Source organism: Xiphophorus couchianus, chromosome 7 (genome assembly GCF_001444195.1).
Source record: "Xiphophorus couchianus chromosome 7, X_couchianus-1.0, whole genome shotgun sequence".
NCBI classification, from domain to species: Eukaryota; Metazoa; Chordata; class Actinopteri; order Cyprinodontiformes; family Poeciliidae; genus Xiphophorus; species Xiphophorus couchianus.
In genome coordinates, this window is record NC_040234.1 from 30,030,951 (window position 1) to 30,046,760 (window position 15,810).

Sequence of the window (15,810 nt, forward strand, 5' to 3'; positions counted from 1 at the left end):
CATTTCTATGCATATCAAACATAACATGAAAGAAATTTGACTTTACACTTCATTGCTTTGAAATTGGACATGTGTCTCTTAAAGAAACCTTTACTCTTTCTGACACTCTGCCTTCAGCTCGTCGTCACAACAATCCTTCTCATTATGGCATTCGCAAATTAGGCGTGTTGCAGTGAGAAGTTGTAAGTTTGAAAAGCTCAGCAGAGAGGTAGTTCAACCAGGTGTTTGCTAATTGCTGCTGCTACTAGTTTGGTGGAACTGGGAGTGGACGTCCTGGGGAAGGGGTATTCTGTGAGGACAACAACAAAGCTATGCTCAAGACTGCAGTTGCAAGAAGCTTTGTAGAAATAAGCAGCACATTGTATGAGCAAGCGTTTAGGTACCCTGAACGGCTTCTACTAGAGATTTAAGGATTTCTCAAACATGCAGGAAAGAATCAAAGGAACACTTCAAGTACCTTTTGAATACCTGGAGTGTACAAACATGACATAAAGCTCAAAATAGTCAATTTTACATAACCCCCTTTAAAACAACTACTTAATATGGTTGATAATATGTAAACACCTACTAATGCCCACTGACATTAAAAACTAGCAATCTGTGTTAAAGCAATAAAACTGGTCATAAAATGAAAATATGCAAAGGTGGCACTATTCTGGAAAATATTACTGAACTTTAACAACTACTGCAAGCTAATGATATACTAATGCAGTCCTCAAACCTTACAGTCCACCCGTAGCTTCAAAGGTTTGCAAATAGGTGAAGAGGCGGTGCTTTTTTAAATGTGCTTTGAGTTCTCTGAAAAAATAGCTGAACTGTTTTTAAACTCAGCTAGAGGACTCTGAAAAGAACTTAATCATTACTTTTACAAAGTCATGAGAAACCCTCTCAGTTTTTTCCTGTTAGGAGTCGTGCCCAATAGAAACACACTCCTTTAAGATAATTTCACCCATTTATACCAAACTAAATGGGTGAAATTGGACCATTCCTTCTGGGTGTTTATTTTTGACCTTAATTTAATGTCTTACTTAAAGTATTTGCAAACATGAATTCAGAAAGTGAACACTTGGGATAAACTCCACAAAGGGTTAATTAGGGTCGAAGCACCTGCATGCCAAGAGATTACATATAAAACAAATATTATGAATGTTAAAGAGGGCAAAATATTAAAAAGAATAATGAATTTTAACAACAAGCTTTTGTCCTTGTATTATGCATCACAAAACAACATTATCTGTAATAGGGCTTTATTTCTTCATTTTTAATGCAAATGTTATTTTCCCATGCACTGCTAAAATGAATGCACATTTAGGTTCATTTTGTCACATATCAGCGTCAAATTACAAAAGCAGTTATAAGCTTTAAAAATAAAGATATTCAGGCGGCTGAATGAACGAAACAACCAGTCTTTGTTAGGTCTACAGGCATGAAGGATTAGGATTACCAAAAGTAAATTAATATGGTTTTTCATGCTCTAGTGCATTGGAAGGTACAATAATTCATCACAGTAAAATATCCTGTACTGTTCTTTAGTGTGACAACCATGGTGAGGAGATTTATATCAGCACAGTGAAATATAACTAAAACAGGAATTTTTTAAGAGTTAAATAAATACTTTTCTACAATTGCGATGCTTAATTCAAACTTGAGCTATGTCTGTACTGACAAACTGAACAAGTGATCAGATACAGAGAAAAATACATTACCTATAATTTGGCTTCTGTAATTTATGAGTGTTGGTGACCCAATTATGTCGTTTTGATCTCTTTTCACGATATTACACTCTTGATATAACAACCTTTAATTTTAATGCAAGCTATCTATTGACCCACTAATTACACATTAGTTAACACGTAACAATTTAATGGGGTATGATGGACATCCTCACTGTTCAGGCTAATAAAAACTCATATGCCAGACAGCCCAAAATGGAGGTGTCATAGCTCTGCTTGTGAAGTCATTTTACGTGGCAAATTTAATTCTTAAAAATAAAAAAAAACAGTAAAACTCAGGAACTGACCTCATCTGAATTATCCAAGCAGTCATAATCTCCGTCACAGCGGAATCGGGACGAAATGCACTCTCCATTTGCACAGGCAAAGTCTTTGTGGTTACAGGTGACAGGCTCTGTATAGGAAACAGAACACCCACATTTTATTAATTCACACATGTTCATGAATTTTGTGCTAAAGCAATGGTAAAAATGATTACTGTCCTGAATCAATTCCAGATGCTAGCTTAACTTTAAATACATGTTGTTGGTTTACTGTAAGGTACAGGCAGGCTACAATTTTAAAGTAGTGCAGAAAATCTCTCCTTCTGTTTGGAGGACATTCTACCAGAGAAATCCTCTTCAATAAGAGAAAGCCCAGACGGAGCACTGAGAGGAAATTATTATTAAGGGGGTTGTGTAGAAAAGCAGTGGCCAGGCTGATTATGTATTTATGATTATTGCAACTAAGAGTAAAACATATTATGGTAAAACTTTAAGCTCATATTGCTCATTGGTTTTATAGAGTTTCAGTGTGGGACTTGCTATCTGCAAATAGATGTCCTTAAAAGGCTTGGATTGAATTAAACTATATGGATCAGCATATGCCTGGTAAAAACTTTATGTTTTATCCTTTAGTGTAATTTCGTATTCAAAACTGGGAACAGCTAAAAGACTTTAGAAAACAGTGTCTGCCAAATGCATAAGCATAAACATAAGTCAAAATATACCCATTGATTGTGGCTCTCATAATCAGGAGTAAGAATTTCTCACTGAAACCAAGAATCTTGTGTCTGCTATTTAGGAGTAGTCTCTCCCTAAGGACAATATTAGACTGGTGCTAAACAGCTGGATTAGATTCATCGTCTGGGCCCTCCCTTGTTATCATGGGCTGTTAGCTAACCATGGGCATGTATTATGAGTTGTGCTGTAAGACAGACTCCCACCAGGCATTGCAGCAAAATCTGATTTGCAGCCCCTCTATTGTCTGCTGGTCCAGCTGCTTTATGTCTTTTTTTCCATCCAATTCTTGACTGGCCTTTATTTGCATTTTAAGTGACATTAATAGGTTTGGAGGCTCAAGCATCTAATAAATCATGCAAAATGTGCACACACTGCAAAAAAAAGCACACAGAGTCTATGCATGAGCTCATACAACACACAGGCAAACAATTCCCCCCACGCAAATACAAAGAGTTGAGTACACAACAGGATGTGGGATTTAACAAGGTGGGTTAGCAGTGACATTTCATGAGTAGATAAAGTAGCCCAAGAGTCTGCACTTAACTTTGTTCTCAGAAAAGAAGCACTGATATTAAGAGTGCGCTTAAAAGAGGGAGTTGAGTCATGTTGAATTGATAAAGAAGAACCACCCTGAATGCACAAAACTGCATATATTATTTCTGAGAATGGGACAAGGCGTTGTTATGGTTGGTGGGAAAAGCAGTCAGGTGTCCTCAAGGGCGTCAAATTCTTCACGGTGCGTGCGAAGCATCAATAGTGTATACAAGCACGTAAACCGAGCTAACAGCACGTGAAGTTGTCAGGTATACTCACTGCAGTTCTCCTCGTCTGAGCCGTCTCCGCAGTCGTTCTGGCTGTCACACCTCCAGTGGTCTGGTATGCAGTTGTTATTCTCACAGCGGAATTCATGAGGTCCACAGGTCTTTTCATCTTTTTCATCAGGAGCAAGAAATAGAAAAAAAAGCATACAGAGGAAAATGGCTTCAAAGAGCATGAATATTAATACAGCACTCGCTATCATATTTTTAAAGTGTAATCATCGTTTCCTCAGGGTTTCCCTGAGCAAGTCTGACTGTGAGCTCAAAACACAGCATGCATTCAAACAGCTAATACACCGTAAGATGAAATACCTGACTCTGCTGCCAGGTCTGCTCAGCCGATCGGTGACAAAAAGTTGGCAAAACTGAACATTTCTAAGTCTGACTTGTGTTTCCTTTTAAGCCACATTCAAGCTGTGATTCTGCTCCTTTCAGCATTATCGCAGACAAGACGCGACAGTGATCGAGAAGTAAAATGGGAAATACTCTACCATACTGTTTGGCTTTCTTTTTTTGATTAGTTGCTGTACTGAAAATGTATATTTCTTGAGCATTCCATGCTGTTTTGTTTTACTCTTCTATCTATTTTAGGCTCTATATTATAATCTCACAAGATGTACTCTTGACAATGTGACAGAAAGAAAGAAAAAAAACAACAACTTTTGATCAATTACCAAGAGCAATAAACTCAAGATATTAACATAATGGGTTCACTCAGTTAAATCTGAGGTTTGAATTAATCTTTCAGAATATTTACATAGAAAACTAATATTCTCAAGGCACAATTTTCAGGGACAATGATGAGCATAGAACATCTCTGTGTGGTTAATTGTCCACTATACAGGGTAGGCTGCTTTTACTGGGACACTATCTGGGATAAAATTATGAAAACAAAAAAAGAAATACTGACTCATGCAGTGGGAAAAGTTTCTCAAGTATTTTAATATGAAATCATAATATCTAGCCATGGATTAAGACAATATGTTTGTGTTTGGAGTCAAATATATAATCTTATTAAGTAGAAAAAAGTAAGATAGAAGCAGTTCAGGGTTGCTTTGGGTATTTCCATCAGACATTTTACTCTGCATTATTATCCTTACATGGATAAGTCAATGGAAGCTTAAGTGAATTCTACAACAATTAGACTAATGTTTATTTAAAATTCCACCACATTTCTTCAAAAATGTTTTTTCAAAATATAATTATCCCGACTTAATTTATAAAAGTATTCTTTCAACAGACATCATCCAGGGATAATAGCCCGGGTGACGTTATCAGCTGGGATGAGACGTGGGTGAAGAAGTAGGTGGCAGATTCCGCCTGAATCTCTTTCTTACATGACAGCAGGCGGAGAAACAGGAAGGTGCAAGAGGCAGCAATTCAATAAGGAGCAGCTTGGTTACATTCAGCATTTAAATGTAAAAGGGATAATAATTTGGAAATATGACTCTTTTGGGTCAGAGCTCATTAAAAAAGTGACAAGAACAACTTTCTTTGGCTATCAGAGGTGTTTTAAATGTAGAAAAAATAGGCATAAATGAAGATAAGTCATTTGCTAAAAGTTTGTTTGCTCAAACAATCTGAGGAGGAAAAACCATCTGTGATAAACATAAAGTGGTTCATTTTATTTTTACTTATTGAGCTTTGCTAGAGGATCTTCTAAGGTTATCACTCCTAGAAGCAGAAGTAAAAAGAACAATGCTACATGAAACAGAATGAGCTTACAAAGAAATCCATAGCATCAAAGCATGAGGACCAGAGTAAGTGGAGTATAAACTGGATGGTGTTTAGTCAAAGCCAGACTCAGTCATTGTGCTCTGAAATAGTTGCGACAGTCACAGTAAAACATCCCCACATCAACTCACATAACAAAAACAAACTAACTGGACATAATTCCTATGTTTCAATTGTACTGAGACAGGAGACAAATGTCCTAAAAGCAACTGAAATATTCCAAGATGTGGTGTAATTTAAGGGAAATATGGAGAAGTGAGGGTTTGTGGGAGTTATTTAATGCCTGTATCTCAGTGAAAGAGGTAGAAATAATCTATAAACAAGAGATAGGGAAGAATCTAGTATCAGGATTCCAGCCTGATATCCCTTACAGTGAACCATATCAACTACTGTCACTTTACCTTCTCACTGCTGAAAATAAAATTGTCCAAAAAGTAAATCTCCATTTTCTCCACAATGAGTTGATGCATGTATCAACTAGAAAAACAAAATCACTAAATCAAAAACAAAACAACAAAAAAAACAGAAAAGTACATAACTACTGCAGTGTGAAGATTTTACTTTCTTTTCCCGTTTAATAGCATTTGCATATAAACATATAAGCATTTCAGAGGAATTACACATTTATGATATGCTTAGTTTAAGATTAATTCTGTTTTAGTCCAATATATTGGTGCTCCCTTGCATGGATCTTACACCCCACTCTCCCTTTCCTCTCACTTCTTGACTTGGTATCAAAACATAACAGAACAAAAAACTAATAAAATTTTAACAGTAAAGGAAAAAAACAATAAATCAGTCTTGGTTGTGCTGGTTGTTGCATCACAGGCCATGTTCAGATCTGGCAAGAACAGCCATTCTGGTAATGATCAAATCAAGCAGTGCCATCACACCTAGGCAGAACTAAATATATGTGTGAAAGCACAAAAATCACAATAAGAACAGTGCTTTCAGACCATCTAGTAACGGACAATAGCGATCAGACAATAGCGATATCACATGGACATCCTTGCCTTAAAAATGTATATTTAGAAACAGCTTATTAAAAAAATCTGGCAATCCTGTTAGCTCGTTTAAAACAACCAGATATGTGAGGGAATAATTTAAGTTTGTTTTTTTTTTTTTCCTGCTGACAGTTTTAATGAATTCCTTGTTGAAATCCTCATAAATGAAGAAACAATGTTCTATTGGGACTGATAAGGAAATGATATGGGTTTCTCTGCTGTGAAAGCTTTGTTATTGTTTTTGGAGCTGACTGTACCTCCTGTGGTCACTGTTTATTAAAACGTCCCATGGTGATCAAATTTTTCTTGTTTTGTCCTCAACCATGTGCAAAAGTAAAAGTTGTAAAGAAACTGGTCTTGAAGGCAAGTTTTATTGAAGGTAAGTTTTTATTTTTTTCATGAAAACTGTAATGGTCAGGATCCTTTAAACTTTCTTCATCCCGCTCCAATTCCCTTTAATATGTTGTATAATTTATCTTACTTTGAGCGTTGCAGCTCAAATAATTTCTCAAAAATGCACCACAGGGGAGGCTGAACCAGCACTTAAATATTAAAACATACAAACACTGTGCTTGTGGTGTTGTTGACAACCAACGTAGTCATTTAACTACATTGCTCTGCATGTGGAAAAAGTAACCCTACCTGAATTTTGAAGCCTTATGTGTCTTACTGAAGGCCTGGGTCCTTTTGACTTTAAATAATCAATAAAATCAAAGCAGTTTTTATTTGTATAATACCAGATTACATCAATGTTAAAAGATGTTCAATATTAAATATCTTGAACAACTACTAATTGAATGCAGAGACAACTATAAATCAAATTTTAACAGTTTGTTCTACAGATACATTGTGCCACAACTGGCCCTTTGAGGAGATTTATGATCTTGATATGGCCCAAAAAGAAAATGAGCTCAACATCTCTGCCTTAGGTGAAAGGTCATACTTAAAACTGGTTAAAATAAAAACGGATTCATCCAGCCCAGATGATACTGCTAGGTCTGAGCAAAAGTCGTAAACATATAAAACAAACAATTTTAAACTTAACAATTACTTTGTGTCATCTCTTTATAAGAGATTCTGACACAGGAAGCAAGTCTAAAACTAATGAAGTTACTGATTTGAACTGAATTTTCAGTCTGATGAAAGCCTTTTAATCTACAAAAAAAGTATCATGAGTTTTAGAAAACATATTTTCACTGATATTTTAATCCTCTTGTTGGTTCAATGAACCAGTAATGTTACATTTCTGTTCTCGCTACAGGGATGGCTGCTCTTTTTCGCATGATGTAACAAACTCTCTCACTGCAGGTTCAAAGAAAGTTTAAACTCAGCTCACATCCATTCTAGCCACCAAAACATTGTGTGATTTTATAATTGAGAGATTGTACCACTGCTTCTTTAGTAACTACACAGTTAAGAGTTGTATCAAAATTGTTAATTTGTGTTGTTAACTGGCAAGAACATCTTTGACAATGCTAGCAGGTGGCCTTGAAGGCATCTAGATTCAGCTGAGAGTCGGACCAGAGGAACAAGTAACATGACTGAGTCACTCTGAGTCAGACCAGAATAAACTCAAGGGTAAAATTAAACACAATCTAAGCAGATTCATATGAGTGTTCTTTCTGGGAAACTAATGTCACATAACTCACCACAGTTAGCCTCATCTGACCCGTCTGCACAGTCGGGGTCCTCATCACAAACCCAAAGCTTGGAGATGCAGTGCATTGATGCCTTACACTGGAACTGGTCAGGGGAGCAGGTGCTTTCAGCTGTATTCAGAAAGAGAAGAGCAACATCTTTCATCATTCAGGATGAATTTTTTTCTCCGTAGAAAGACCTGACTCATCATGGAATGCTACCACGATGCAAGACACAGTGAGGAAGCAAATTATGCCTCACGAACATCTTCTTTGCCCTCATTTTTCATGCTATATTACAACAAGGTAGGAGCAGCTTCTTTTTTATATAACGTGACATTGTTTCAAATAGCATTTTAATTTGAATGGCGAAGTGTTCATTACAAAAGCGCATTCAAAAACACATCCAATCATGCTGGTAGTTTAAGCAGGGCTGAAGTAATTAGCTTCACTTTAATTAAAGTCTTTTTTCTCCTCCTGACTTTCTCGCAATCTCCTTCCCTCGCTCTCACCCCTTCTGTAATCATCGGAAAGTCAAACGCATCCGGCGAAAAGTCTTGAATAGGGTGTGATATTCTGATGAGTTACATCACTGCAGACAAAATCTGCTCTTATCCTCTATGCGATTCAATTTCTAATCCCTTTTCACAAGAGCAGGCCATAACACAAGTTGTCTCCAGAATGCCTAATGAGGACTACATAATCTTAATGGTGTGTTGTATGCAGTTCAAGTACAGGCATGAAATAAAGGTTTTTAAAAAAAATGCTAAATTAGGATGCTTATTTTATGATCTGTAACAATTTAAAATATACATACATAAAAACGTTGTGCACTATATATATTATTTTTAGTTTTTTTGAAGTGCTTGCACAAACATATCCAATTCTTATTGCAATGCATTATTAATAGCTACTTCAGACAATAAAAAGTAATGTTGCAAACTCTCACGGCAGTCTGTCTCATCCTCTCCGTCACCACAGTCGTCTTGACCGTTGCAGCGCAGGTTTAGAGGGATACATTTCTGTTTTCTGGTGCACTTGAACTGGCCTGACAGGCAGATGTATGTCTCTAGGAGGAAAAACGGTAAGCGGGAGAGCAACATCAAACAAAACGAAAAAACACCATAAATACATTTATCACTACACTAAATACTTAATGTAAGAAATGTAAGGCAGAAATATTTTAAAAAGCTCTGAATATGCTTCTAATTACTTTGCAATTCTGACTAAAACCTGACAATATGTAAATGAGTTGGGTTAGGATCTGTAAGAATAAGATTAGAAGAAAAATAAGAAAATGAGTGGAATATGATTAATGTTGGATTTTCATGATTTCTGCCATTGCACAGCACTGGTGATCCGGAGAACGGTCGGTGCATCTTGTAGGAGTGGTCTACATATTAGTTCAAATCGTTCATCAACTGAGATAATTTATTCTGGGCCTGTTCATATCCACCTACGAGGCATCCCATTATATTTACCCATGGTGAGTCTGGGGCAATACTTGTACTCTGCTCAATTTATGTCCAAGTATTTTTTTCAGTAAACCTCTTACTATTTGCTCTTCTGTCAGTTTATCTTTCATCATGCAGCTTTGGATTTGTCATTAAGCCTCTTTAACTTCCTTCAGAGTCTAACTTCTAATATGACACCCATAGAAAAACCACAAAATGACTAAATGCATGTTTACTTTCAATCCTGTTCACGTTTGTTACCAGTGAGCCTCTTAACTTGGAACTTATATGATTTGTAATAAGAGGAAGTGTGTTTCTGTAAGTATGAATCTTTAGGTTACTATTCTATAATCAACTAGTTATTTGTTTTTATAATCAATCACATTAAGTCCCAATAAAACACTTATGTTTGTGCTTTTACATCAACATGTGAAAAAGTGAATGACATGAATATTTTTTCAGGTACTCCAGCAGAGTAATCTATCCACTTACCACAGTTAGCCTCATCCGTGTTGTCACCGCAGTCATTCTCTCCGTCACAGATGAAGGGAGGAAGAGCACAAAGGCCTGTACCACACTGAAAACGCCCAGGCTGACATTTGAATTCCGCTGTTTAAAATCAAGCGTAACCCAGTGTGCAATTAAAAATAAAAATGGGACATATATTATAAAAGAGGTCAAAGCTCTAACTAACAGGTAACCAAAACAAGAAAATAGAGAGAAAAAAACCAACATGTTTTTGCCCCAGATTTTATGTTTTTATGGTTTACAACTACAACATTCCACTTACGGCAATCAGGGGGTTCGTCTGAGCCATCCCCACAGTCATCCACCGTGTCACACTTCCACCAGAAAGGGATGCACTCATCTGTCCCACAGCGAAACTATGTTGGAATAAAAGAGACAAAAAAGAAGAGGAGTGGGTGAACACAATTTGAAGTCAACATGCATTCTCGACTGCCTGGTTAGACTTCTACGTTCTTCAAAGCCAGAGTTAAAATCAATACCCAAACATTTCCTTCACCCTTCATGTCAGAAAAAAAAGCCCATGAAAGTGAAGCAATTTGCCTTCAGGTGGAACAGTGCTGATCAGAACAGAGGAGCAAACAACATGATCACAGCAGGTGTAGACATGGTGGGGAAGGAGGAAGAAAGGAGCTGACCTGACTGGAGGTGCAGTTGGAGAGGCAGGTTTTGTTGTCGGCAGCAAGGTAAAAGTTTGTGGGACAGGCACATTTGTGTTCCCCACCAGGGGAAAGAAGACATAAATGGCTGCATCCACCATTTGCAATCTGGCACTGGTGCTTGGGCACTGGACAGCAAAATACAAATACAAGACAGAGCTCAAACAGTCTGACATCAGGCATGTTTTTCTTCCAGCTGAAAAAAACAACAACTAAGGAACAAACATGAGAGTTTGATGCACTATTTACCTTCAGGCTGCCGAAGTGAGTGGTAGACCTTGATTGATTTGATGGCTTGCCAGGAGTTGAGGAGCTCAATCGCTTGAGTGCCTGTAGTCTTGTGAGCACGTCGGAGTGATTTGGACTTCCCATCAGTCCAATACACAAAGTCCTCAAACAAAGTCAGTGCCATTACTCCTTGGATGTGGTCATAGGACACTAAAAAAGGAAGTCATATGTTAAGTTCTCTATCTGAACAGGGTTAATATCATCCAAAATCCCTTGGAGATTAAAGCAGTTCAACAGATTTAATAATAGATCTGTCATGATTTTCAAAATAGAGTTTTTAGATAGTTAAATAATATTTTTTGATATTTTAAATGATAATAAAATACAGTGCCTTTCACATTTCAGAATGTTACAACCACAATATTCATTAGTTTTATGTGACAGATCAACGCAAAATAGTGAAGAGGAAATTTTACATGGTTTTCAAAATTGTCTAGAACCACTTCTGCATCAGATTTGCACTTTTAGAGTCAGTAATTTTTACTCAGTGTTTCTCTTCAAATCAGTTCATAGTAAGAAATGGATGGAAAGTATCTTCGAACATCAACTTTTAAATCTCGTCAAAGGTTGTCAATTGGATTCAAGTCTAAATTTTGACTAGGTCATTGTGACTCAATGCTTATTATTTGATCTACACCAACAATCTCTACTCCATTTCTTAAGAGCTACAATCCCACAACTTTTAGATGCAGTCAACCTCCAACACACCTGACTCAGATTATCTTAAAATTACCTCGTCACCATTTCATGGAGTTCTGCAGCGGCCTAGTAAGAAGCATTTGATTTAGGTGTTAGAGAAAGGATGAATGTAAAAATGCAACAACAGATGTTTAGAACTGGAGTTTTTTAGTTTCCTAATCTAAACCATCCCATTGTTCCTCTAGCTGTAAAGAACATCTTTTGGCTGTTTGTGTGATTAAACCAGTTCTTCCTAAGTCTGTCCATTTAGGAAAATGGGCATTTCTTGTTTTCTCGCAGTTGTGCCTGTTCAGATATTTTCTCATTTTCTAATCACAAGTTGATGGTAAGCTGTAAGAATGTCCAAACTTAACCATTTGTAGTCTTTATCCCTGGCCTAAATAGTGTGTTGATTGTTCTCTGTAATTGCATTTGTTCACTAATGTTGTCTAACAAAAGCTTGCAAGCTTCACAAAACAGTTGAATTTACACTGAGATTAATTACACCCAGACTATGACTTTAGAAAGCAATTGGATTTATTAAGAGGTATACAAGCAAAGGAGCCTGGATAGAAACACCACACTTTTCAGAATATTATCCATTAAAACGTGAAAAATTATTAAAATTACACATCATTTTACTTTCACTTCATAGTTTTGAATTGGTCTATCAGAATAATTCCTAAGAAAATACATTAAAGTTTGTAGTTGCAACATGATAAAATGTAAAAAAACAAAACACTGCATATGAATCACCATCACTGCCATACTCAGTGGTAAAACATCAAGGTGAACTCCCTTTAATTTGTCTAAACTTAATTTTAAAATTTAAAATGTGCAACATATGTTATCACACCAATTTTTTTTCTCACCTTTGCGTCTCTGGGTGCCATCCATGTTGGCAAACAGGATGTGGTTGTCGTCTGCCCAGTAAAGCCTCTTGTTGGTATAATCAATAGTGAGAGCAGTGGGGCTATAGATCTCTGTGTCAATAATAACCATTTGCCCACGGCCATCCATGCCTATACGTCCAATCTGAGAGGGCTCACAGCAGTCTACCCAGAACACATACCTAGTCACAAATATTGCAGAATTGAGAAAAGCTGCATGTCACTGTAGGCAACATTAAAATGGAGTACTGTTCAAAATAACAAGGTGATAAAACATACGAGTCAGATAAATCAGTGGAGGTAAAAATTAACAATGTGAGTATAAATGCTAGTAAAAAAAAAACAAAATGCTGAAAATAATAACAAATGCCTAAAGTTTACTGACTCTACATTAACATGTTAAATAAAAAAGGAAATTCTCATTTCCACAGATTATGTATGTAACCACCAACTAAATAGATATTAGACATAAAACTATGGCTTATTTGCATACTTTCAAAAAATAGTATGCATTTGTAAAAAACTTGCTTTAAGAACCATTCAAAAATCAGTAATTTTTAAGAATAAAGTCCAGTTGTAAGCTATTGTAAACTCTTTAATTAGTTTTAATATTCTCACCCTGTCTGGGGATCCAGAGCAAGATCTGTGGGGTTCTTGAGACCAGAACTGATCAGGATAGTCGGGTAGAGGCCGTTCGCTTTTGACACTTCTAGTGTTTTCTTCTCTGCATCACACCAGTACAGATTTTTTCCAATCCAATCCACTGCTAAAGCACTAGGCACTGCTGTCCTGTGGACAATCTGTTAAAAAAGAAATTTAAAAAGTTTGGTGAAAGTAGTTTGAAACACTAAAAAACATTTAAATGATTAGCTATGTTCAGCAAAATACTTTTTTTCTACTGCATTTTGGGCTCTCTTAACTTTTCAAACGGAATGGTTTTGAGAGGCTGTCATGTGCTGCCATGGTAACTGCTAAACATGAGCCTTGTGCATGACAAAAAGGTTGTTGAGAATACTGCAGGGTGATGTAATGACCTAAGGCTGCAGACCAAAAGCCTCAGCTTTATTTTAATGTGCATTTGCATACAGAACACTGTCAGAGATAAAAACCTGCTTCTAACGCTAGTTTGTGAAGAAAAGGTCAACCCTTCAAATATATTTACAAAGAAATGTGTTACGAAGCACGAGGGGTGTAGAGGTAGAGCGGTCGCCCCATATACAGAGGCTATTAGTCTCAATGCAGCAGTCTGGGGTTTGATTCCCAACCCTAAGACTTTTGCTGTATGTCGTCCCCCCCTTCTCTATGTCCTAAATAGTCTACTTCAAATAAAGGCTCCCAGGACTACTAAACCTTTTTAAAAACAGTAGATATTTGTTCAGGATTAGGATCGTTTTTGTTGAAAATGCTATGTTCGCAAAGCAGAAGGAGTTCACCTAAAGTCATTACTTGATTAATCTCATGGGGAACAGAAGGGAGCAGTTTAATAAGGTCAAGCAGCAATGAGTGATGACTTTAAAATTAGACTCTACAATCAAAAGTCTTCCCAGCTGCAGTGAAGAAAATAGGTTTTGAACACATGAAAGATTTTCTCAGTAAAAGAAAAAATGGTGGTGGTCAGAGGGGTCCGGTTGTATGGTAACCTCGTTCCTGTCAGTCTGCCCCAGGGTAGCTATGGCTACAATGTAGCTTACCACAATTGGTGTGTGAATAAGTGCACGAATAGGCAAAAGACTAAATGTAGTCTAAAGTACAGTGGGGTCCTTTGGACTACATAAACACATTAAATTAATGCTTTAAATTCCCAGCTCTATTTTTTACGTAAAGACCATTCTACTTGTAGTAATCTAGGTTATCACTTTCTATTGTTCAGAATAACTGCTCCAGAAAAAAATAGGAAAATGTCAACATTTGAATATGACTTTTCAAAAAATAAATATGAAAAAGGATGTTGAGTGATCTGCATGTAAAAAGCCATTTCAACGAAAAGATAATAAGACCTTCAGAATACCTGCTTATGACCTCGTCACAATGTTAAAAAATAAAATGACAAAAAAAGAAGGGTATTTGCAGGGGTTTGAGAGATCCTTTGGCATACCTTGGGCTCTCCAGGAAGCATAAAGTATGAGAGTTGAAGACACTGTTTTTAGCATGCACCAACCTTCTTTAGCAAGGTCATGTTAGTTAATCATTGTGGCAGCATATCAAGGTCCTGTGTGGAGCATGAAGAAGTGTGGTGGCAGTTAAATATGAGCATATTTATAAACCAATTTACTTCATGGCAACTAATGCCACAAAAAGAATTGCATGTCAGCAAAAATCTTTATTTACCTTTAGAAACACAACTCTGGAGCAAAATGATTATTTAAAAATGGAAATCATGGATGAACAGAGGTGACGTTTATATAGCTAAATGGAAAAAAAACTAAATTATATGGCTGAAATAATGCGCTGAAGTCCAAGAAAAAATGAAAAGAAAAATGTCCACTAACTATTTTTCTAATTATATACCACTATAATCTTCTTTGCAAATAAAATGCATACATCTTTTATATTTCATGCTTTTCTTCATATAGCAAACCTGTGCGAGTGGCTGTTCATGCTAGTAACTCTTTAATTAACCCGATGTCATAAGTTCATGGATCTGTGTTTCAGACAGTTTGCTAAGTGGTGTCAGTGGCTCAAGCTGAAAACTCTGGATGTAAGAGAGCTAAATAAGCCTATTGCTCAGCGCACAAAAGCTAATGAGATGTGGCACGGGAACCCAGAAAGTGTTATCCTAATGTCCCATCAGCTCCTCTATCTGGGTTTCGATCCCCCGACCTTACCCAACCTGGTGACAACACCTGAGAGCGCATTTGTAACACGATGCTTGCCACATTCATCTGACAGCCATTAGTTATCTTTGCAGGCACTCTATCTGAGCTATTAAGCAAGCAAGAAGCTCTTTCCTGAAGGAATAAAAAAAAATCTATGATGTCGAAAGTGTAAAATATAAAAGACACCTATCTTTAGCTGAGCGGTGATAATGAGCTACTTCAACCACGTGTTGTTCAAAAGCAGAAAATGTTTTTAAACTGCAAAATCTGATAATTAGACTGAGCAAAAACAGAGCTGAGATAGGTGGGTAAAAATTGAAGTGGGAGTAGGAACAGGAAATGCAACGATGCATCTCCAAAATGAAACAAGCAACATATGGTAGTCAGTCACAGCAGCATTATCTCATCAGTTACCTTAAGGTCGCTCCCATTTAGGCGCATTCTGTTGATCTTTCGACCACTCGGCCTGGTTGAATCCACCCAGTAGATGAATTCCTTTTTGTAGTCAAAATCTAGGTGGATGATGTTATAGAGGCCCTAAGAAATAGAAAACACACTTTGCATGTTAAAGTA

General features: G+C 36.8%; 1 protein-coding gene across 5 annotated transcripts in view; it reads right to left on the bottom strand.

The window, feature by feature from the left end:
- Positions 1 to 15,810, bottom strand: part of lrp1bb (low density lipoprotein receptor-related protein 1Bb) — a 311,011-nt gene that overhangs the window by 39,606 nt on the left and 255,595 nt on the right. For 4 of the 5 annotated variants that reach the window (XM_028023580.1, XM_028023579.1, XM_028023578.1 and 1 more), the window contains 11 exons: positions 15,652 to 15,774; positions 13,040 to 13,221; positions 12,404 to 12,603; positions 10,815 to 11,003; positions 10,545 to 10,693; positions 10,172 to 10,265; positions 9,874 to 9,990; positions 8,877 to 8,996; positions 7,940 to 8,059; positions 3,548 to 3,664; positions 2,021 to 2,127 (listed from right to left, as the gene is read on the bottom strand). In XM_028023580.1, the coding sequence (XP_027879381.1) occupies positions 2,021 to 2,127; positions 3,548 to 3,664; positions 7,940 to 8,059; positions 8,877 to 8,996; positions 9,874 to 9,990; positions 10,172 to 10,265; positions 10,545 to 10,693; positions 10,815 to 11,003; positions 12,404 to 12,603; positions 13,040 to 13,221; positions 15,652 to 15,774 (1,518 nt within the window). The remainder of the gene's footprint in view (positions 1 to 2,020; positions 2,128 to 3,547; positions 3,665 to 7,939; positions 8,060 to 8,876; positions 8,997 to 9,873; positions 9,991 to 10,171; positions 10,266 to 10,544; positions 10,694 to 10,814; positions 11,004 to 12,403; positions 12,604 to 13,039; positions 13,222 to 15,651; positions 15,775 to 15,810) is intronic. The other variant, XM_028023582.1, reaches the window with a different exon arrangement.